Genomic DNA, 24,884 nt, shown 5'->3' with positions numbered 1-24,884 from the left:
AGGGCAAAGTGCCTCTCTCTCATGTCTGCCCGACTCCCGCAGCATGCGCACAGCGCACGCGACGATAAGCGTACGCGGGAGAAGATGGGGGCGTGTACTCCCCACAAGATCAACGGAAGATTGCACCTGATCAATGTCCAGGCGAAGGATCCAGGAAAGGTGTTATCCACGCTACAGAGCTGCACACTTCGTCTGAGACTATCAAAGCGAGCATCTGTTCTCGCACCCAGAGCGTGGAGCTCGTAGAGGCCCGGATGTTGGGAGACTCTCAGAATGCTGTCCGTACTTTCGTCGGGGACGTTCTACCGAGATACATTTACTACAGAGAAGGTGAGAAGGAGTGTATTCCTTTTCGTAACACAGTCCAATTCTGCCGAGTGTGTTGGGAAGTTGGCCACAGCACCTACACGGCCCACAGCCAGATTTATCCATGTGCCGTACCTGCAGAGTGTGCAACCCAGAAATAAACCACAACTGTACCCCACATGTGCAGTTCGCTCTGGGAGCCATCTAACTGGGGACCCCAGTTGTCCAAAATGCCTCAAGCCTGTATGATACCAGGCAGCGAAACCACACAACCCAGCCCCTCGCTGGTTCTTCTCGGAGGACGAAGAATAGGAATGGCAGTATGGACGAGGTGCGACCTACAGGAGCTGCCCAAAAACCAGCACGTCATCGAACAACTGCACGGAGCCCGGACAACTGGGGCAGCAGCGTCAAACGTCCACGTCGAGGCTGCCACCAACCACACAGAACACAAAGGCCCATCCGAGAAGGAAGTCACCCGGGGCATCCCTGGTACAGAGCAAGCCACAGGTGAATCAGGTAAGCTGGGTGCAAGTCGTATCTCTCACTGCCAAACATACACCTGTTACACCATCGATCACGCAACTCCCCTAATACAAAAGGGTAGTAGATGAGAAGAGACAACTCAAAACAGAATTACAGGAGGTTAAGTCTAGGATGGCACGCCTTGAGCCACTACTTTATATCAAGTGAGTAACAGCCCATGACAACGCAGCAACCACAAACAGCGTCGATAGCGTACCTAGTACAGCAGATGCAGCTTGTCTTTGCCAAGCTAGAACAGATGGAACGCACCTTCATCGACATAAGACAGACGCAGAACCCTCGCAAGAGAAATAGTCAAAGCCCGGGTGCACCCACCAGACAACCCAAAGAAGTAGGAACAGATTATGAAAACAGCAATCATGGTGAGACACAGCAATGGTAAACAGACTGAACAAGAGGAAATTTGGCAGTGGAAGTGCTGCTCACTGCGAAAAAAGCTCGCCAATTTAACACAATTCATTAAATCGTCTCCAGTCCCTCCCGATATGATATGTGTACAGGAGGAAGACAAACACCAGGCAAATCTGAAGGGCTATGTGTGCTACAAGAACCCGGAGTACCTAAAAATAGCTACATTTGCAAAGAAGGATGTGGCGCTGAGCATTAGCTATGCAGGCAACGAGCCCATTCAACATCACATAATCACGGTCTGCCCTCGAAAGCGCTGCCGACTGAAAACGGTGATAATCAATGTGTATAGATTATGAAACTGCAGTGGACACACAAGAAACAAGGACACAAGGCAAAGGTACCACACAGGTACCTTTGCCTTGTGTCCTCGTTTCTTGTGTATACGCCGCAGTTTCATAATGAATACCTACCAACTTGCCCAACTTTCAGTACATTTACAATGTGTATAGCCCGCCCAGAGAGAAACACACCGACTTCGAGAATATACTAGTGCGCTCATTGGACCTTCAAAAAGGAAAGGACAAACTTATATTTCTGGGAGACCTTAATGCACAGCACACCAACTGGGGCTATAGCAAAAAGAACCCCAAAGGAATAATGCTAGTGGACCTAGTGGAAAGGTACGACTTATACCAGCTTACACAGCCAGATCTCCCCACACGCATCGATAATAGTGTCTCAAAAGACACGTCACCAGATTTGACACACGCAAGGAGCACGACGTGGACGAATCTAGGAAAGCATCTTGGCAGCGATCATTACATTTGGGTATATCGCTCAGTCGCCCAGGATAAGGAGGGTGATCTGGAAAGCCAAAATCTTGAACTGGGGCTGAAATTACGCGAAGGGCTAGACATTCGTGGAGAACTGACTGACATCAGCACATGGATAGCATAAATCAAAAGAGCACTCGCGACGGGGAAACGAAGGAGATTGAAACTCCGACAGTCGATGGACACCTACTTCATTTGTGGGATGCCACAAGGAGCCTCACCAAATGGTGGAGGAGACAGAAACTTAACCGAAAGCTGATAGCCCAGCAGCACAGCAAGCTAATGAGTATGCGCAGCGTTTGAGTGATGCCAACTGGAGACAGTTTACTGACTTGGTCAGAGGAACAAAGAGGACATGGCACATTTTGTGAAGCACGATTGACCCCGGATGTACAAAAACAGTGAGGAACAGGACACTCCAGACCCTAGAGAAAGAGAAGACCCTAGAGAAAGAGTTTAAAGGGACGATATCGCGTTAATAAACATGATCAAACAGATATATGTTGGGCACAACCTTACCATGCAGCTGCTACACACTGAATACAAAGGCATACAGCAACCCGGCTGAGACGCACCCATAACCTTGGAAGAAGTATACGCAGCGGCCCAATCATTTCGGAAAACATGGCTTCAGGAAAGGATCAGATTACCAATGCCATGATAAGAAACCTGAGTGACACAGTCCTAACACTAATCATGGACTTTTTAAACGGGAAAGTCGGGAGTAAGGGTGGAGAACTCCCAACAGAATGAAAAGAGTCTAATATCACCCTAATACCCAAGCCGGGTAAACCTAAGGATATCCAGAACCTAAGACCAATTTCACTGACATCATGCATGGGCAAGTTGTTTGAAAAAGTGATCTTAACCAGACTATCCAACTATTTAGAGACGAGAAACCTTCTACCTTGCAACATGTTCGGCTTCAGGCCACATGTATTAGCTCAGGACGTGTTCCTCCTACTGAAGTACGACGTCCTGCACCCGATCAGAGAATCGAGGGACAATTTTATACTGGCGCTCAATATCAAAAGAGCTTTTGATATAATCTCCCATGACTCGATCATGGAAGGCCTGGAGTTCATAAACTGTGGCCGTCACACATGCGCTTATGTTAGCTCATTCCTGGTGCACCGAACGGCGACAATAGGTTTGGGATCGACATAGGTCCGACACTTTCGACCTCCAGAACAGAGGCACCCTGCAAGGACCCTTTCCCTTATCCTCTTCAATGTAGTCATGCGTAAGCTCGCCATTGAATTGCAGAAGGAGCCAGATTTAGGCGCCACTATTTACAAGGATGACATAATCCTTTGGACACGAAGAAGGTCGTATGCGGAGAAACAGGACACACTCCAAGGAACAGTAGATGAGATAATGGCTTTCATGGAAGAAGCAGGGATGAAATGTTTGCCTGAAAAGACCTAGTTGATCAGAGTCAGGGCTAAATACGCGAGAAAGAGCAATATTGTACCAATAATGATACATCTGGAAGGACGTCCCGTCAGGGAGGCGAAACCACTGTGCATTCTGGGAATGTGGGTACAACAGAACGCAGGCACCACACACACCATCCAAAAGTTGAGAGGAACAACAGGGAATGTAGCCCGTACGATAAGGATAGCTAACAGTAATGATGGGCTAATTGAAGTAGAAACGATCAGACTGGTCCACGCCTTTATAGTTAGCAGGGTGATGTACACACTCCCGTACCAAGCACTAACAAACCAGGAGATGAAACTAGTTAATACAATCATAATGAAAGCCTGCAAGGCAGCGTTTAGCATCCCCAAAAGTGCTAGCAATGAGAAATTCGAGAAACTAGGTCTCTACAACACCTTTAAGGAATATGGGAGCGCGGTCCTCATACCCCAAAGAGAGTGGCGCTACTCAACGAACCAAGGACGTGCAGTTCTAGAAAAGCTGAGTTTCACACCACGACCACTACACTGCGACAAGAATACAGTGCTACTTGACAGGGGCACGAAATCTCATGTCACGGTGGCATCGATACAAAAAAATATGCACCCAAAATACCATGCCTGGTACAAAACAAGCACGAGCTGTAACCCTGCGGAATTGTCTTGGGAAAGGTTCAGCCGCGTAGTACACAGATGCTAGCAGAGCCAGTAGAGAGACTTGCACGCTAGTGGTTACCCAACAAGAATGTATCATAACGGTTGTAACTCAATAGCCATGGCCGTTGCCGACGCAGAACATAGAAACAAATCGGCAGTCATACTGTCCAACTCGCAGACAGCATGTCGCCTGTTTCTCAGTGGGACGGTACCCAAAATGGTACGCAGAATTGTGGGACAAACCTTGACAGAACACCGCGACATTATCTGGTGTTCGGCTCACGAGGGCTTGGAGGGTAACGTCATAGCAGACCGTATAGCTCGGGGGTTCAACTACCAAGCTGCGGCCGGGCCGAGCGCAGAACTTCTTCCAAGCACTCGTGACATTCTTCTACAACAACGGGAGGAACGCAGAGTCTACGGCATCTACAGCTCAGGCCCTTAACAGACACCAGAGTAGGCACTGGTGACGCATTCGAACAGCTTCCCCAACCTTCATCACCTCAATAGAATAAGCCCAACTAGATTTCTGGATGTCTGCCCATGTTGTTCTAACAAACCCGAACTACAACATATCACGTGGGAGTGCCTGGAAAGGCCTCCACATATTACTAGCCCATACAAAAGCACTGCCACTCATGTTAAATAGGCAGTGGGAGACACGGCTTGCGGATGAGGGAAAGGAGAGCCAAGTAGTTCTCCTGGACCAAGCCCAGCGAGCCGCTCACGCCAGTGGAGCCCTGGACTGAGGGCCCAAGCACACTCCCCTAATTTTCTTTTTGAAATGAATAAAGTTTTGTTCCTTCCTTCCTTGTTCCTTGGGGAACCTTAATTGCCCGTCTCCTCTAATAGCAAAGGACATTAATATTATCAGAGGATATTCTAGGATAGATGATGCTCATGTCATTAGGCAGGTTACAGAGACAGCTGTATAATGTAAAGAACCCTTCTATATTAGATTATACGAGGAATGAGTGTAGTAGTACTGGTCACATAATGCACAACACAGGTGATCAGTGATGAGGGAAAGGAAAAAAAAAAAGGAAGACATAGTTTGATGCAGTACAGTGGCAACAACTAGATACCACTCTTTGTCATGCAGTTGACTTAAGGCAACAACAGTGGCCAACACTATTTTGTGTGCACACTTGATGTGAAACCAGTGCAGCTTTGATTTGAGATGGCTTTGAAACAAATCCAGGCCCAGGGTTCTGGGAATCTGAGCCCTTGCAGTAGAAGGTCCTCCACAGTTTGCGCATGAGCTGTGCACTGAACCAATGGCACTCTGTCCAAGGTTGCCGACCGTGGTCTGTACACGTCTAGGATCGACTGTTTAGCACTATGGCCGCAGTGTTGTCTTGGCACTAGGCAGGTGTGTCCGCTTACGCCCAGGCTCGCCCGTGCTTCTTTGTGTGCTGTTGCATACATGTATTTTGCCAGTTATAGGCAAATGTTTCACTCAGAGTGCACAGGCACCAACAGCACAGCCGGAGCAGTAGGAGCAGTGTACTTCCTTAAATAGGCCGCGGCATCCACACGCTGCTGTTCACTTGGCAAGATGCATTCACTGTGCTGCGGTACAATAAAAAGTAATGCTTCGCACACTATTTCAGAAGTAATTTAGGGCGACTGAAAGCAAAACATGCCTTACGTCAGCTGTGTCATTGTTTCTATGTCTCAGTGCAAAATTTTCCTAGATTTGGACAGATTTTCTTTTTCCCTATACCAGGCTTAAAAAAAACAATTATGTGGTTTTACGTGCCAAAACCAGTTCTGATTATGAGGAACGCCGTAGTGGGGGACTCTGGAAATTTGGACCACCTGGAGTTCTTTCATGTGCACCTAAATTAAGTACACGGGTGTTTTGCATTTCGCCCCCATCGAAATGCGGCCGCCGTGGCCGCGACTCGATCCAGCGACCTCGTGCTCAGCAGCCCAACACCATAGCCACTGAGCATATACCGGGCTTAAAATCCCCCGATCTAGAGAAATTTCCGCAGAGCTAGCAGCACTGTCTATACATCACGTGAAAAAAACAAAAAAAAACAAAGCATCGAAACATTATAACCTTGCTAGAAATTTCGCACGTTTAAATTACTTTTTCTCCTAAGAACAGGTCTATCCACTCTTTGTGCCCATCCTATGGCTGACCAGTCATTGTCATGTAATACCTTCGATCTCTTGGGGTGCAGGCTCAAATATTTACAACTTTCACTTTTCCCCTGCACAATAGCCTTGAATGGTGTCAGTGGGAACAAGCTCTGATTCTTCAGAATCATGATACCTGGTTTGTTTTACTTATTATTGTGATGGTCTCAGTACCTCTGGTAAAGGCCAACTGCAACTAAATTTTGGACTGCTTGAAAAGCCGAGTGTAAAGTAGTAATAAAGATGATGGTGATTTTTTAATTTTTGTTCTTGCCCCCATCCTTGGCATCCGGGATGCACCATCAGAGACCGCACAGGTGGTGCGGCTGGTGACTTCGGTTCGAAGGACGCAGACGCCGATGTACAGACGAAGAAAACTTATATTTACGAAGACTTTAGAAAGCTTGGTTACAAGATTGCATGGTTTCAATTACATTGGTTATGGTACATTGGTTATGAAAAGTTACACTGGTTTCGACCACATAGGGCAACCCTATCTCAACCGAACCGATGGCGCTTAGCACCAGCACCCGAAGTCTGGTTTACAACCACTCCTTTCCATCAGAACGCTGCTGCCGCATTTTCTAGACACAATGCTCCGCGCAAAATCTTTACTGGCGAATGGTTGTTGATTTGTTTTTTGTGACTGGACAATCAGTTCACCAATCCTTGAGTTCGTTAGAATATCGATGCGTGATTGGCCAGTCAATCAACCAACCATCTTAGAACACTTCTATAGCACAGTTGACTGTGTAGAATCCTCAGCCAAAATACAGAATATACAACAAGAAAGGGGGCGAGGGTCATGCTGCCCATATTTGTCGGAAGTTCTAAGACACGGCATGCCAGTGCAGCTGGTGTAACAAAGCGATGACAAGCAAGACACATGTACAAAACCTTGATGCGAGGAAGCGTCCGAATCATGGTGCCAGTTCTCGAACACGTGCGCGATGCGACCAGAGATTCCCAGACGCCAAAGGCCATGTGGCGTTATAAACAACCACTTGTTTGTGAGTAAACCTGTCAGTGAGGTGCACAGAATAACTGTTTTCCAGCCAAATGTCGGCCCCCTGTCTGCACCGTAAGACGAAAAAACAATCTTTTGGCGCCTCAGATCCGAGACAAAACCGATAGGCTCTCATGCGGCTCTAAGAAACCACATGGCGGCCTGCGTGTGGTGGCGCACCCATAAAAAAGTGATGGTGGCCACGCATCCAGTCGGCGTCGCACAATTCAAACTGCCCGTGTCGAGACCATGCACACTCCAAGGCCACATGCCAGAGCACTGTTGTGGAAGACAGACGCGAAATGGGGTTGTTTGTTGCCCTTTTAGGGGAGGCCGCCCGTTTAACTAATGGGTGCAACCTCAAGTTGTGAATGTGTTCACACCCACCGGCTTGCCGTGCACGAGGAGGATGCCTGCGGCAGTTCTAAGAAAGTGCACCGCAGAAGGGGGTTCGAGGTCCCCCCGCCCCAGGCACACCCTCAAGTTCCAGCGATCGCCACAGAGGGCGAAAAATCAATCGCCGCGTATTCCAGCATGAAGTGTCCAAGTGGAGCTACTGTAATTTGGTCGCATACTTTAATCTGTATTTTTTCTGCTAGGGGTGCTCAACACTGCTTAATATTTGATTCATAAATTTATCTATAATAACCCACAAACATGGTAAGCATGTAATTTTTTTACAAAATAAGCAGTCTATTTGTTTTTATTGGACTTCTGCTATTGAAGTCTGTGCTTGATTACTTGAATAAAGGCTTTGAGACCTCACTGACGTGTGATAAGCAGCAGCCCACTGGTATCGATTGCAGTCCGTGCCGTTTGTTGATTCAAATTGTATGGCGGTAATATTTGCGAACGGGGTAGTAGTTTCCTTTGAGCAGCATCACGCAGGTTCATTTTAATTAGATATCAATAATATCTCAGCCAGTTATGCGTCCAACATTCCATAGCTGTCACCAAGCAAACGTGAGACGGTGAACTTTATCAGCTGCGGCGTTACACTGGCATAACGGCTGCATACACGGCTTTCGCCATTAGTGACCTGCCGTGTCTGGCCGCGAAGTGAAGTGTTGCTTGAAAAAAAAAAGGAAAATGGGCTAGCAGCGTGAAAATTTATTGCTGGAACCGAGCACAGTCTGCTTGAAGACTACTCACGAAAGCGGATTAACCTTGCAGCCCCTGGGCGTGTGCGCCGGTGAGTAAAAAAGCAGTGCTTCGCATTTTTAACTCTGAATTTCTTTGCGTGCGAGGCGGATAAAACAGATTCCTGTAATAATTTCTTAAAAGTAGAAAATGGTAATAATTATAAAGTTATTGCCCTACCAAAGCAATTCAAACGAAGCTCATACTGTTTTGCCAAGTTGCTAAAATTGCTAACATGTGTACAGCATAACTAATAAAGTTTTGGCTGTTTCTGCATAAATGATACGCAGAGGTAAATTCACTGCACATTATTGACAAATGTACTTCCGGTGATACAGTTAGATTAACTGCATTTGAGACATAATAAAATGACTCTGTTTATTACTAGTATCTGGAAGAAACAATTGTCATCTAATCGAGGCTTGACTAAACACAGTCCACACAAAGACCCTATTGAAAGAAATTCACACTCAAAACAGTGTTGTGTGTGTGTATGTGCTTTTTGGTCTTGGAGCGTTTTCTGCACGGTTCTTAGTCATACATGAATCACAAACTCACCCACACTTCCATCATAGTAATTGAGGTTCTTTTTTCTTTCGACTCCAGCCTCCAAGATGCTGTTTATGATTTGTTCACCCCTTTGGACTCTATTGTCTCTGGATGTACAAGTCAACAGTTAATGTGCCGCCACAGGAAGTAGCATCAAGGGCCAGAATCCTCAACGGGTATGTTTCTGAACACTTCAACTAGAACCGTGATTTGTTCGTTTATAGGGCTAACTTTTGTTTCACCATTTTTTGCTTGCATGTTTGTCATGGCTTCATCATTTCTCTTTTCAGGAAGACGGACAAAAGAGAGATTATTGGTTTGCAAGCTGCCTACGCTAAGCCACAAGAAGCTCAACTGTCACCATAATGAAAACAGGTCTTCTTGAACTATGTGCCTCACCATGAAATGTTTGGAAGTTTCCCAGATAGAGAGGTGTGAGCCCTATTAGGAAAGCAGCAGTCTACAGTTCTCTATCGTACCGAGCGGGAATGACAAAGTTGAATGAGAAGCTCAGTTGCTTTAAGGGTGTTTTATGACAATCAGAGAAGTAACATGTTGAGTCCCAACTTGTTTCTTTTCCAGTCATTATAGCTATGACGACCAGAACAGAAACAATGTAGTAAGCTCCTGCTTGCCTCCTTCACAACGATAATTTGCTACATAAAAATGCAAAGAATTTTAAAACGATCAAAAGTGCTCTATACAATTTTAAGGAAATGATACTTCATGTTGACTGAAACTCTGACAGTCATTCTTCATTTTATTATTTTTTTATTTAGAGTACCCTCAGGGCCACATGGCAGTAAAGAGGAGAGTGGTTACAAAGTAGTAGAGTAAAACAAACAAGTGCAGGGAATTCTTGTAACATAATAATTCTCCTGATTATACAATGTTAGCTAATGTTTTGCGAGAAAGTTTGTTATCTGTGATGGCTACGATACTTGGTGGTTCCATTTCTGATCTGTACGGGGGATGACAGATTAAAAGAAGGACTTCGTGTTACATGAATCAATTCTTATCTTACTGCGATGATCAACGCAACCCGCCGTGGTGGCTTAGTCAGCTAAGGCGTTGCGCTGCTGAGCACGTGATCGCGGGATTGAATCCCGGCCGCGGCGGCCGCATTTCGATAGAGGCAAAATGCAAAAACGCCCGTGTGCTTGGGTTGTAGTGCACGTTAAAGAACCCCACGTGGTCAAAATTAATCCAGAGCCCTCTACTACGGCGTGCCTCATAATCAGAACTGGTTTTGGCACGTAAAACCCCAGAAAAAAAAAAAGAAGAATCGATGCAGTTTTAAATGCACTGAGGCGGCAGTATGAAGTCGTCATGAAGTGTGGTGTGACGGTAAATTTTATGAAATAGCAAAAGACGGGTGACTTTGCAGCGATTAGCTAATGGAATAAGTGCTAGGTTAGTTTACATTGAGGTTATACTCGCGGTACGGTTATAATTAGACAGAATGAAACGAGTAGGGTTATTTTGTACTAGTTCAAGTGAAGTAAGAAGATTAACGCGATTGGGATCCCGTATTGCAAATGCATATTCACGTTTCGAGCGAATGAGTCTTGTAAAGCTGTAGTTCTAAAGTAGACGGTGCTTTGGAAAATTTGCGCCGTAAGTACCCGAGCATGTGATTAGCATTGCTAATGACGTACTCTATAATAATGGTCCAATTTAAGTTATTTGTAATGTGTACACCAAGATATTTAGATGACATGACAAAATCTAACGGAGTGTTGATAACATGGTAAGTACTAGGATTAGAATTGTATCGGGATATGTGCATTATTTTACATTTGTTAACTACAAAAGGCTCATGTACAGTTTGCATGAAATCAATAACTAGACTTAATACCGAGAAAAGGCAAGCTCACACAACTGGCCAGCTTATTTCACACTTCACAAACATGAGAAATCACTAAAAACAATTTTTCTTTCTCTTCAAACAGCAGATGACAAACCCGAGCACAGTGTGCTCCCAAAAAGATCTTGAAATCAAATATGTTTGCTTGGTGAAACATTGGCTCCAAGCTGAGGCTTCCCTTGGTCACCTCTGTTACTCAACTGAAGTGTTCATCTCCTTGCAACCTCTTTACCTTGTTTGAATACATATACGGAGATTCTGTTTCAACATGAAACCACAAATGCCATTTTTCAAGGATCTGTGAGCATTAATTGGGCTTGCTTATATATTGATTTACTGTCCTTGTCTATTCACACAATATTTGTAGAAATCCTTCTAAGCACTGCTGTCTCCATAACATTCCTTGATTTCCCTATGAGTACTCCACTTGTGTCAAAGCCTTTACTGCCGCACCTGAACACTAAATGTGCAGCAGAAGAATATCAAGAGCAGAAAATATGTGATGCAAAATTTAGCATAACGTCCCCCCACCCTCCCTTTACACTTCGTGCCTCGCCCCAATGTGTTATCAGCTAGTTTATCTTGCTGACAGTACGTTTTTGCCAAGCAATTTGTGATGTTTTTTTATTGCGATAGCAATTATATGGACACTCAAAAGCAGATTTCTGCCGTCGGCGTCGCCGTCGCCGTGAGGTTCCGTATGACGTCAATAGAGATGAAGTCGTGGCCGCGCACCGCCGAACGCTGTATGTGCGAGTGAAAGGGCGCGAGGGACGCGCTCTTTCACGGGGAGTGAACGCACGGCGGAGAACAAACGCGCGTTCTGCGCCGTGCTTCCTTAAGGGCTGCAGAAGTAGGCGTCTCTTTCCTCCTTTACAATCACCATATATGTAGTGCAAACGCAGCCTTCTTCCGATGCGCGAGAGGCCGTGGGAGAGGGGGGGAAGGGAGGCGACGTTTAGCTGCAGCACCAAGTGCCTATTTATATCAGAGGCTCCGGCAACAGTCACGAACGCCGCACGCATTTTGAGCGAACGCGGGCAAAACGCCGACGGCGTCGACAACAGTTCTGCGTGTTGCCGGTGCTGCTGCATGTCCAAGTTTATACAGCTGATAAAGCTAATATCATTACTCCGTATAGCTCTCTACAAATTTGCTATCGCAATTGATGCTTCACCTTTCAGGTGAAACTGCGACAACTTTTTTTTATTCTAGCTGAAATCGTCGAATGCAGAAAATGTAGATACAGTATGAAACACGTCAAGCAGTACTGTACGCAATACAAGTATGGGGGTAGCACAGCTTAAATATTGTTGTCTGATGCTTGGTTCTTCCTGCTTGAGCGGCACGCCGAAAACGATGAGAAAGCATCGCTCGATTTCAGCTTTGGATTGCATTAAATGGATGGCTGTCTGTGTTTCTGTATGTTGAAAACTCGGTGACGAACAACATTAAGTCCATCTGACCTGTACGGAAATTGTGAGCATGTACTGCTTCATTTACCACTGACAATAAACAATGTTAGTTTACTTGCTTGAAGTGTTATTGTTCTGTTATTAGTTTTTATTTCGGTATCCCGTCTGGAAACCCTGTGAATGTCTGTGGCGCTGTTGTCCCCATGTATATAATTGGGTGTCATAAAATAAAGGGAAATCATTTGTTGGGTTATGGCTGGTTGGCTTTCTTCTTCGTCGGCCCGTAGGCCACGACGCCACATTGGTGACAAGGGTTCTAGATTGCTCCAATTTTAACAGCGGAGCTGTTTAAGCCAACCATCAGTCTGTGAAGCGTGTGCAAAAAAACATCGCTGAATGATGACGTCACCATGCATTGCTTAGCAACCACCTAGCTGAGCGGTGTGTACTTCGCCTCCATTCCGTGCCGTGTACATGTTACCTTCACATGGGACTTTAAGGAGAGGGAAGGAGAGCATGCGCACAGCGCGCGTTATGCTCGGGAAAGAGAAAAATAAAATGAGAGTTAGAGAGAAAGAAATTGTAGCAGCATCAATGAGGCAATGCGTAGAGCTGCTGCAGACATTGTCTGCGTTTCCCCGTTTCTCCGTGTTCGCGCCGAACACCCGCAGTGTCCGTGACTGCAGGAGGCGCCTCTGGCATCGGCTCAGCAGGTTTCGACCATTTTTTCTGAAGGCTTTACCTCTTCTGTAGCCCTGCTGGCCATGTCATGAGTTTCTCCGGCCTCGCTCCACCGCCACCATTTCTGCCTGCGCAGGGCCGCCAACCGGTTCCGTGGCTGCAATGGTTTCGCATGTTTGAGACCTTTCTTTTGGCATCCGGAGCAGCTGGCCTCCCGCCCGAACGATGCAAAGCCCTGCTGTTACACAGCCTGTGAATTGAAGGTTAGCGTATTTTCTTCGCTCTGCCATCACACTTCTCCGAACCCGCGCCGCCGGCTTCCACCACGACAACTTCCGATGAGGCCAAAAGGTCGCCCACTGCCCCATCATCATACGACCAAACCGTCGGTGCATTAACGCAGCATTTTACCTCGGCAAGCAATGTCATCGTGGAATGCCATCGCTTGAGCTGCCGTAACCAGCAACCAGGCGAGTCCATACAAGAGCACGTCGGCACTTTACGAGAGCTTGCTGCTTAGTGTTCTTTCGTCGCCCTTGACGACTCCCTCCACGACCAGTTCTCAGAAGGCATCACGTCACAGCACGTTCGTCAACGGCTGCTTCTAGAAGGCTCATCGCTCCCCTCTTTGCGTGTTGTCGCTTTTCGCTCCCCTATTTCGCCCATCCTGTTGTCATTCAGCAAAGTACTTCAAATGTTTGATCCCACTCTTCCGGTCGTGTTCTCTATGGATGCTTCTGACTGCGGCCTTGGTGTTGTTCTCCAACAAATGGATGGGCACCAGCTACTCACAGTCGCCTTCACATCTCGCGCACTCTCCCCAGCAGAGAGTAAGTATGCAGTTGGTGAATGAGCAGCACTTGCGTGTGTCTGGGCCTGCGAGCGTTGGCACACATCCTTTGGGGATGGCACTTCACACTTCGTACGGACCACCAAGCCTTGGTCTCCCTTCTGTCGTCTCAAGGCTCAGGAAGATGCCCGCTTCGCATCGCACGCTGGTCAGAGCGTCTTTTGCGCTAGAACTATATGGTGGAATACCGCAATCGCGAAGGGTCAGAGAAAAAAAAAAATCAAGTTGCAGATGCACTGTCCCGCCTTCAAGTGTCTCTTTCGCGGGAAGATGCTTCGTTCAACGAAGTGGTCATGTCTCTCATTGCTCCACTCTGCCTCACTAAAGAACAGTTCCAGCAGTTCCTGCGTGAAGATGCTACCTTGCAGCAAGTCAAGGCTTACGTCGCATCATCTCAGCCTCCCCACAAGTTCATCCCAGGTGAGCTTCAGCCATTCTTCATTTTTTGCCATGCACTAAGAACTGTCTGTGGTCGACGACCTGCTTTTATGTGGAGAATAGCGCGTAATTCCTCCTTCCCTTACCTGACAGGTCATTTCCACTGCGCACGAAGCCCACCCTGGGATAGTTCACACCAAGGCGCGACTACGAGACCGTTTTTGGTGGCCTGGCATGGGCAAGCAAGTTGAAATTGCCATCCACAACTGCATAGTCTGCCAGGCTGCAAACAAGAGTGCCAAGACTGCAGTAATTCCGTTGCAACCTGTGCCCCTGCCAGAGCGTCCATGGCAGAAGGTCGCCATCGACATCGTCGGTCCCATGGAAAGAGCGCCGTATGATTGCAGGTTCGCTATCACCCTCGTAGACTACTTCTCCAAGTGGCCTGAAGTACAGTTTTGCAGCGAGGTGTCGACGCGCACAGTGACAATCTTTCTGCTCTCAGTATTTTCTCGAGAGGGCTACCCCGACGAGATTGTGTGCGACAACGGCCTTCAGTTTTGTTCCCGAGAATTCAAACAGTTCCTGAAGGATCATGCCATTTGCCTCTCGCACTCTTCGGTGTACTACCCCCAGGCGAATGAACTTGTAGAATGATTCTACCATGTTTTCAAGAACTTCGTGCAGACAGCTTTGCTGGAACATTGACCACTTCGCCCAGTGGTCATCGAATACCTTGGCATCTACCACACCACATGGGACCACAGGAGTTGCCCCGGCTCTGTTGCCGCATAGAAGACTGCCGAGAACACGCCTGGACGTCGTCGGGCACCCATTGTCTTCCTACTTCAAGGACCCAGCTACCGAGCTCCGTCAGCTGCATCGTCGGGTGAAGCATAAGCAAGAGAGCAGCAAGAAGCGGACAGATTTTCGTCGAGCCGCTAAGAAGACCAACATCGCAGTTGATGACTTCGTCCGAGTGAGGAAGACCTCCGTCACCTTCAAGAGAGACTCCTCATTTGGCAGTCCCCACAAAGTGCTGGGGCAGCACAGACAGTCCTCTTTCCGCCTCGATGATGGCAGGACCTGGAATGCATCCAAGCTTGCCAAAGTCCCTTAGGGTGCCCGTACTCTGCGTCCAGAGGAGACCTGGAGCGCGCAAGAGGCTAACACACTGAGGTTCCCTTCACCGGGGAACCCTGGGCTATCAGTGCTCCTGAGGCATCTAAAGTGGCGGCTGTGCCTCTGCCTGCTCCTGTGGCCACCCATGCTGCTCTCGACCCAGACACACCTGAGCCAAAAGCAGGTGCGCCTCTTCCTGCTGGTGTGGACAGACCGGGCTACTCCCCACACGGGCCCCCGTGAACCGCAACTCCGGCTCCTGCTCGCGTCCAATCACCACGGTCAAGACAACCTTTGAAATGTTACGGCGACCATGTGTGACAACTCTATTAATTTTTTGTTCTTCTCGTATAGCCTATGTTGCTTTGAACGTTTTGTAGAGATTTTTTTTTTTTTTTGTAGCTAGTTTTCATGTGTTTTGTATATAGATTTGTAGTTGTTGCTGAGTTGCTGCTGCTGACCGGTCACTGTTTTTGATTGCCTTATGTTTCCCTTATGAGAGCGAGTTCTTAATGCACAAACCACCTTGCAGCGCTAACCCACTAACAGGTTACAAGCCCACTGAAAGTTTAAGGGGGGAATATGTTGTGTCACTAGTTTTGGTTTCGGCATCTCGTCTGGAAACCCTGTGAACGTCTGTGGCGCTGTTGTCCCCATGTATATAATTGGGTGTCATAAAATAAAGGGGGATCATTCGTTGGGCTATGGCTGGTTGTCTTTCTTCTTTGTTGGCCCATAGGCCGCGACACCACAGTGTTATTGCCAGTTAAGGCCTCTCGGTCACCTGGCGACTTAATAAAGATATCTGTGGTCATGTTAGAGTACTGTACACATGAATACCGCTGCGAAAACGGTAACAAAATGCCCAAAACCAGCAAGCGAGCAGCGCGACGGGCCCCGCAAATCGCTACCGCAGCGAGTATGTAATGATGATGATATTAGTTTTGATTTTGTCAGCACCATCTCTCGGTTGCATACTTTAGTTCACAACGCCATTGCTACTCTTATTTTCGTTGCACTGTGGAAGGTAGTTTCCCTTCTCTAAGCTTATATAGGTCACTTCGCTAGCTGGTATATAGGCCCCCATCGCTGTCAAGCGCAATCGCTAATGTGGTGCCGGTGGCCCTCTCTGCTCCCCGAGCTCTGGGATAGTTAGGAGTGCCTGCCACGTATTTATTCTACTTGCGTGCAAGATAACACTCTGTGTCAGCTGTCGACGGCCATTATACAACTGGCATCGGTGTGCAACGCGCTCGTCAAGATGAAAGTCCCCTGGCCAGATGGCCCATGCCGCGCTTTTCGATTTGTTTTACTACGTTCGTGGTGGTGGGCTTACAATAGTGTAGATATAAAGGAGCATCTGTGCAAAATGGGACATTTTAAATACGAGCGTCACGAAAAGCAAAGAAAAATTGCGATTGTTGATAGCGGAGCTGAAAATTAGATGGCGTCATTACTGCTCATCAGAACATAAGAAGCCAACAAACAATGACGCCAAGGACAACATAGGGGAAATTACTTGTACTTACTCATTGAATTAAAGAAATTATAAATTAATTGAAATGAAAGCGGATGAAAAAACAACTGCCCGCAGGTGGGGAACGAACCTACGTCTTCGCATTTCGCGTGCGATGCTCTCACCTTTGAGCTACCGCGGAGCCGTTTTCCCATCCACCTTCTGGGGTATTTATGCTTTACAACTAGAATTAACCCTGGGAGTGTTAGCGAGTGCCACCACCATCATCAGAAGTGACACATGACCTAGAGTGCACGGTTCCTCGGCATGACGTCCGAGGTAAAGCATCATCTCAGGTGCACGTCTCATCTGTTTAAGTGCTGTTTTAAAGGCTGCCAACAAGAAAACTACACAATTATCAGCCCTGTGGCCTTGCCAAGATTGTGTCAGGGATACGTACTATTTGAAGGTGTGAGACTGGGCTAGTTGGTATTCCATTACGATGTGTGAATTTATGACAAATTTAACCAAAGTCTGCAGTTGGCCTTTAACTGTTTTTGTATTATTATGCCTCTTGCCACAGTCCATATGGCCCTGTAGTTTTTTTTTTTTGTTAACAAGTAGAAAAATAAATACAGCTGACTCATGTTTGTGGGCAGGAGGAGATACAGTGTAGTGACCTCAGAAATGTTTTCTATGCAGTCATACTCGTGATGTGGTAAGCTGCCTGTCACCAGCTCCGATGGCCAGCTTGCACGTGGACGTTGCCTGGTGCCACAGATACACGAACAGGTCAGTGCTGGTCCAGTTAGTCTTGGTGACAGAGGTGCTGGGACCTGTGCAAGGCAGTAATTTCCAGAGAAACCACCTGCAATGTCACACAGTACTACTGTAATCAGCATCATCATTTGCTTAACCTTAACTCTGACACCACCTTTTCAAGTACGTGTAAAATGCAGAAATGCTTTTCTGGGAAAAGCCTTGGCCAATTTTAATAAAATTTGGCGCATTTGAGAGAAAAAGGTAAATTCTAGTGACTGTTAGAACTGAGATTTTGATTTGTGGCCTTGTTCTTTTTACAAAAATTGTCAGAAATTGGTAAGTTTAGTAAAAAAATAGAAGCATGAAGTTTACGAATCCATAACTCTGTACCAAAAAATAGATGTTGCAGTTTTGTAAATTTCATCGGTCAGAACATCCAAAGTGGACAAATTTGATATATTAATTTATATCTTACCTGAATTTGTTACCATGTTTAAGAAGGTTTTGCAAAAGTCCTACTCACATATTAGTGGTGTACTTGAGAGCCATGTATAGTAGATGAAATTTGCCCGCTTTTGATGTCCTATTGGATGCATTTTACAGAATAGCCATATCGTTTTTTTATTGCTGAGTGACAGAGTTGTAAACTAGATAGTTTCGTTTTCGGAGAATTTGTGATTTTTCGACAATTTGAATAAAAAATTAACGGCCTAAATAAAAATTTATTTTCCTTTTTAACTTTTTCTTTTAAATACAACAAACCTCACCAAATTTGGTGCAGTGGTTGCCGAGAAAAATGATTTCTCCTTTTCCCTGCATTTAGATAGTAGCCCCTGAGCTAAAGCTTCCTTTTAAGGCCCCCTTGGTGGCATATCACATAAGAGGAAAAATGATGAAAAAAAATCAGAATTAGTCATGGGAAACTATATTGTCACGTGGTAGTGACGCTGAAGTAAACAGTCGTCAAACTGTGTATGACGAAACTGATTCTTTATTGGGCGAACCTATGCCCACAAAAGCAAGCTACACTCGAAGCACAACGAAAGCGGGGAACACAGTCGGTGATCGTCGAAAATCTGATCAGCGGCAAAACGCGTCTGTTTTTATACACGAGTCATCGAATGTTCCAGATTATTTCCTGGTGCTCGCGTGTCTTCCAGAAAGTTCTAGACAATTTGTGTCGGTCAAACAATCAGATAACATAAGCGTCGGTGAAAACAGGCAACGGAAAGAAGCATCGATGATGTTCGAGAAACTTTGATACATGCAGGCGCGTCCTGCGCCGAGCGATAACAGTTAGTATTTGTGAGCCGGTGAAGAGCGGTCACTAGTGAAAGGTAAACAAGTACACGTGGCAATACCCTCCCCTTAGGAAAACATTGTCCCGATGCTACTAATGAACACGAAACCGAAAAGAAAAACCACGCATAATAAAGAAAATAAAAAATAACAAAGCAACGAATTACCTAAGTTCATCAGCGGGCGTAGAAGGGCTTAAGACGCACCACGTGGATGTCTTCAGGGCATGTGCGGCGCCGCTGTGATTGCGAAATGCCATCTGGCACGACCTCATAGTCCAGTGCGCTAATACGTCGGATGATCTTATATGGTCCGAAATAGGGACGTAAAAGTTTCTCGCTAAGTCCTCGTCGGCGTATCGGAGTCCAGACCCAAACACGGTCTCCGGGCTGGTACTCGACGTAGCGTCGTCGAAGATTGTAGTGTCGGCTGTCGGTTCTCTGCTGGTTCTTGATGCGCAGGCAGGCGAGCTGTCGACCTTCTTCGGCACGCTGCAAATAGGTGCCAACGTCGCGATTTTCTTCGTCAGCGACGTCCGGTAGCATGGCGTCAAGCGTCGTTGCCGGGTTCCTTCCGTAGACCAGGTTGAACGGCGCCATGTGCATCGTTTCTTGCACGGCCGTGTTGTATGCGAAGGTCACGTACGGAAGTATGGCATCCCACGTCTTGTGTTCGACGTCGACGTACATTGCCAGCATGTCGGCGATGGTCTTATTTAGGCGCTCGGTGAGGCCATTCGTCTGCGGGTGGTAGGCGGTGGTGCGGCGATGGCTTGTGTGGCTGTACCGCAGGATGGCTTGAGTTAGTTCTGCCGTAAAGGCCGTGCCTCTGTCGGTGATGAGGACTTCTGGGGCACCGTGACGCAGGAGGATGTTCTCAACGAAGAATCGGGCCACCTCGGCGGCACCGCCTTTGGGCAAGGCTTTTGTTTCGGCATAGCGGGTAAGGTAGCCCGTAGCTACGACAATCCATTTATTCCCGGATGTCGACGTTGGAAAAGGCCCCAGTAAGTCCATCCCAATCTGCTGGAACGGTCGGCGAAGTGGATCGATCGACTGTAGATGTCCGGCTGGGCTTTTTGGCGGTGTTTTGCATCGCTGGCAGTCTCGGCATGTCCTTACATAATGTTCGACGTCGGCAGAGAGGCGAGGCCAGTAGTATTTTTCTTGTATCCTCGCGACCGTGTGGAAAAAGCCGACGTGTCCAGCTGTTGGGTCGTCATGGAGAGCTTGCAGGACCTCTGGATGCAATGCTGAGGGTACCACAAGGAGGTAGTTGGCTCAGAGAGGCGAGAAGTTCTTCTTTAAGAGAATGTCGTTTTGCAAGAAAGACGATGCCAATCCTCGCCTGAACACCTTGGGCACAATGACGGTCTTGCCTTCCAGGTAGTCTACAATTCTCCTTAGCTCCGGATCGATGCTTTGGACTGTCAGATGCGTTCTTGTGGGATACCACTGCGGAAAGCCGTGCTCCACGTCTTATAGTGAGTATGCGAAACGCTTCCCTGAGAAGGGGTAAAACACCTAAAATAGCAAGCAGCATGTATAAAATCAGTGGTTAGGGCTATACGCTTGGTTTTCATGTTGCAGCGCGATATGTTGCGCATGGGCATTGGCTCTCGCGGTGGCGGGTCACTGTTTGCCAGATGCGAAGAGGTGGTGCAGATTACAATGTCACCCGAAGGTCTGGCGCCGTCACGAATCAGCTGAGCGTGTGCTCTTCGCCGGTTTCGTTCGCCTGAGACTGGCATGCCTTGCGCGCCTTCCTCGCCGGGGGAACACTCGTGGCGTCACACAAAGATGTTCGCTCGGCTGCTTGGTCAGGTTTCGGTTTCGTTTTTGAACTTTTTTGCTTATTTAAAATTATTTTCGAATTTGTGGAACAATTCTACTATCAGACGCAGAACAAGGGGGTCTCGGGAACCTAAATATTCCATTACCTTGACATGGTCAAAAAATCGCCGGAGTTGCCCTTTAAGAAACAAAAAAATATGGCAAGTAACAATGGGACCACTTGGGAGCGTATGGTTGATTGCATCTCAAAATGTGCGATTTAAATCGCTGCCTCCTTGAAAGCTTGAGGAGCATTAGGTTAAAGGCATGTAAAATGTTTCTTTCCTTTTTCTTTTCAAGTAATGTGACAGTCAGATGGAATGCCCTATGCAGGTTCCTGCTGGTGGGTACCGACATCCGTCTCTTCCAGGTTCCAGAGAAGGACACATCTAGCAGGGAAACAAGTGAGTCTCAAGCATGTGCTCATTTTCTCTCCCTGATGTCCTGTGGATTCTGCTGTGGCTACTTTTACATAGTTGGCACTTTATGAAGTGAAAGACAAGTGAGATTGTTTTTCCTCCGAAACTTAAGCTCTCTTTGCGAACCCTCCCGGACTTTCCTGACCGTGGCGGCTGTCTTGCCAAGTAGCTTGCACGCAGGACAGCACTCCCGTCACTGGTTGCTGGCCTGCTGGCTTGAGTTTGAATATCTGAAAACACCAAATAGCCCATTTTCAAATACACATATTTTGCTGTGTAGTGTTAAATTCGTAGTCAAGACTTTTGATTATTCGCCAATCCAGCAATTATTTCTGTTGCTACAAACATGATGATGATAAAAATGTATTTATTGTAGGATGGCTCGAAGGCCTATTCTGTGTAATAAGAAGGGGAGAGGGAGGAGAAATTAGAGCCGTCCTAGAAGGTGCGTGTCCTTGGCGTAGTGCTGGCACTCCCAAAACAAATGGGCTGTGGATGGTCGCGTGGCCACACTGCAGTCAGGGCACCTTTGTGACTCCTGGGGTGCTTCTTCTTCCTCAGAGGCTGTCGAGGGGCCAGGTTCCTACGACGGAAGGGAGTCGGGAGAAGGGAAAGGAGGGCGTCTCTCCCGGCGTGGCCGGTACTGCCGCCACCGCTCCAGCACGTCCGGTGTGAGGACGAAGCCGGAACGGAGCCTATGCAGCAGCACTTGCCCTGACCTGGGAAGACCCACGGGAAGTGGGTTTGGGTCTGGCGGGACACTTGTACGGAGTTCCCTGTTGCGTCGGTTGGCTGCTACTCTCAGAGCTCTGTCTGGGCCATATGGTGGTCCTTTTGTCGGGCTAGTTGTGCTGGTGCTGAGGGTCTCTGAAGGATCCCGGGAGACGACGCGGTTGGAAAGAAGGGTGCGTGCCACCTCATGGGCTCTCTCATTTCCCTCGATGCCCTGGTGACCAGGGATCCAATGAAGTGTGGCAGTGACCCCGTGGATCTCCGCATGCCTGAAGGCCTGCTTGACTAGATGAACTTCTGATGAGGCTGTATGGCGAGACGTGCAAGCATGCAGCGCATATTGGGAGTCTGTATATATATCGATGGGGTGTTTTGCATGCGTGTTGCTTGAGACCTGGTCTACTGCCCAGCCTATTGCCCGGAGTTCAAGTTCCGTTGGGTCATCAGCATCAGCAGTTATGAAGGTAGATTGCTACAAACATAGAATTAATAGTTACAGGCAGTAGAGGCAAATGCATTGTGTCCTTTCCCACTGCAAGTGGCAATGTGTAGTAGATTGGCAATCAAGGTTCTCACCAGCTGTGCGATGCAATGCAGCTTTTTTTTTTGGTGTCAGACAACGTGCAGTATTTTAACAAGGATTACACTCAGAATTTTTCCTTTGTGGTTATGTTGATTTATTCACTGGGTCATGCTTTGTGCATTGCATGTGCAACTGCACATGTGCTCACAGGTGGTTTCTACGTCATGTGGCCGTGACGTGGAAACATGCAGAATTCAAACTGTTAAAGTTCAAACTCTTAATTGGGCGATCCTGTGCCCAGCAATGAAAATAACTCACTTTACAACAAGAGCGGCGAGCTCAATAGTCGGTCGTCAACAAAAACTGGTCAGCGGCGAAACGCGCCGAGATTTATATATGAGTCATCGAAGTTTCTAGGGTAATCCCTGGTGTCCGCGTGTCCTCCAGAAAGTACTACACAATTTGTGTCGCTCATACAATCGGATTACATAAGCGTCGGTGACAACGGACAACAGATAGAAGCATCGGAAGTTCGACAAACTTCCAATACATGCAGGCGCTTCCTGCGCCGAGTGATAATGTAACATTTGTTAGCCGGTGGAAAGCGGTCACCGGTGAAAGATAAACAAGTACACGTGTCAATACCCTCCCCTTAAAAAGCATCGTCGCGATGCTACAAACAAGCACGAAAGTAAAAACAAAGCCACCAGGTGTAATAAAGAAAAAACAACAGACCAACAATGTCCCTAAATTAGTCGGCGGACGTAGAAAGGCTTAGGACGCACCACGTGGATGACTTCAAGTCATGCGCGGCACCGCTGTGATTATGAAATGCCGTCCAGCACGACCTCATATTTCAGTGCACCAATACGTCGGATGATCTTATAAGGTCTGAAATAGTGCCGTAAGACTTAATCGCTAAGTCCTTGTCAGCGTATCGGAGTTCCAGACCCAAACACGGTTGCCGGTTTGGTACTCGACGTAGCGTCGTCGAAGATTGGAGTGTCGGCTGTCGGTCCTCTGCTGGTTCTTGATGCGCAGGCGGGCGAGCTGTCGACCTTCTTCAGCGTGCTGCAAGTAGGTGGCAACGTCGAGATTGTCTGCGTCGTTGACGTCCGGTAGCATGGCATCAAGCGTCCAGGTTCCTTCTGTAGACCAAGTTGAACGGCGCCATGTGCGTCGTTTCTTGCACGGCCGTGTTGTATGCGAAGGTCACGTACGGAAGGATGGCATCCCACGTCTTATGTTCGACGCCGACGTACATAGCCAGCATGTTGGTGATAGTCTTATTTATGCGCTCGGTGAGGCCATTCTTTCGTGGGTGGTAGGCGGTGGTCCGGCGATGACTTGTCTGGCTGTATCGCTGGATGGCTTGACTTAGATCTGCCGTAAAGGCTGTACCTCTGTCGGCGATGAGGACTTCTGGGGCACCGTCACGCGGGAGGATGTTCTCAACGAAGAATCTGGCTACCTCAGCGGCACTGCCTTTGGGCAAGGCTTTTGTTTCGGCGTAGCGGGTGAGGTAGTCGGTAGCTAGGTATGACAATTCATTTATTCTGGGATGTCGAAGTCGGGAAAGGCCCCAGTAAGTCCATCCCACTCTGCTGGAACGGTAGGCCAGGTGGTTCAATCGGCTGTAGAAGTCCGGCTGGCCTTGTAGGCGGTATTTTGCGATGCTGACAGTCTCGGCATGTCCTTATGTAATGGGCGATGTCGGCGGTGAGGTGAGGACAGTAGTATTTTTTTGGTACCCTCGCAAGCGCGCGGGAAAAATGGAGGTGTGCAGCCATTGGGTCGTCATAGAGAGCTTGCAAAACATCTGGGCGCAATGCTGAGGGTACCACGAGGAGGTAGTTGGCTCAGAGTGGCGAGAAGTTCTTCTTAAGGAGAATGTCGTTTTGGAAGAAAAAAAAAAGCAGGCAAGTTTGCACTCGGTCGTGCAAAGCTTAGGCACAGAGAAACTGTCGATTCTCAAGTCTTACTGGCTGCTACTGTTAGGTATGAACTTGGTTGCTGCTAGGTTTTAACTTCGTTTAACTTACCTACGCATGTAGGAAGGTATTCTCGAGCGATCATTTTCGGAGGTACCTTCCCTTTCACGTTATTTCGCATGACTGGCACTGGATGCGTCGGCGCCTACCAGCGATAGCATTTTTGGCATGCCACAAACGCAGGTAGGCGTTCTTGGCGTGCCACAAACGCAGGCAGGCTAACCAAGGTTGGCACAGTGCCAAGAACGCTGTTGCTTGTGGAGGCCAAATGCGTTGGAGGCTAGCCGCTCGATATCAATCGGCCTGTGTCGCTGTGTCTTGAGCTTTACGCGGCCTAGTGCAAGCTTTCGCCTTGTTTTTTCTCCTGGCTCAGCGCGCCACGGAGAGAAGAGAGGCAGGGGTTGGGAAGGGAGGGAGGTGGCGAAGAGGAGACTACATAAACATGCGCTGCGACGCCCTCCTGGTTGCCATGGCTATGACGCAACAGTTTCTTGATACGAACCACAAATACGGCTGGCTTAAACAGCTTCGCTGTTAAAAACGACGCCAGTCCTCGCCGGAACACCTTCGGCATAATGAAGGTCTTGCCTTCTAGGTAGT

At 47.6% G+C, this 24,884-nt stretch overlaps 1 protein-coding gene across 2 annotated transcripts in view; it reads left to right on the top strand.

The window, feature by feature from the left end:
- Positions 1–24,884, top strand: part of LOC119441295 (GATOR complex protein MIOS-like) — a 341,599-nt gene that overhangs the window by 5,665 nt on the left and 311,050 nt on the right. For both annotated transcript variants that reach the window (XM_037705922.2, XM_049661128.1), the window contains exons 2-3: positions 17,429–17,518; positions 20,953–21,023. In XM_037705922.2, the coding sequence (XP_037561850.1) occupies positions 17,469–17,518; positions 20,953–21,023 (121 nt within the window). In that variant the 5' untranslated portion in view covers positions 17,429–17,468. The remainder of the gene's footprint in view (positions 1–17,428; positions 17,519–20,952; positions 21,024–24,884) is intronic.

The sequence above is a fragment of the Dermacentor silvarum genome, chromosome 2 (genome assembly GCF_013339745.2).
Source record: "Dermacentor silvarum isolate Dsil-2018 chromosome 2, BIME_Dsil_1.4, whole genome shotgun sequence".
NCBI lineage: Eukaryota > Metazoa > Arthropoda > Arachnida > Ixodida > Ixodidae > Dermacentor > Dermacentor silvarum.
Note: the sequence above shows the minus strand (reverse complement) of the source record. Positions and strands in the feature narration are given on the sequence as shown.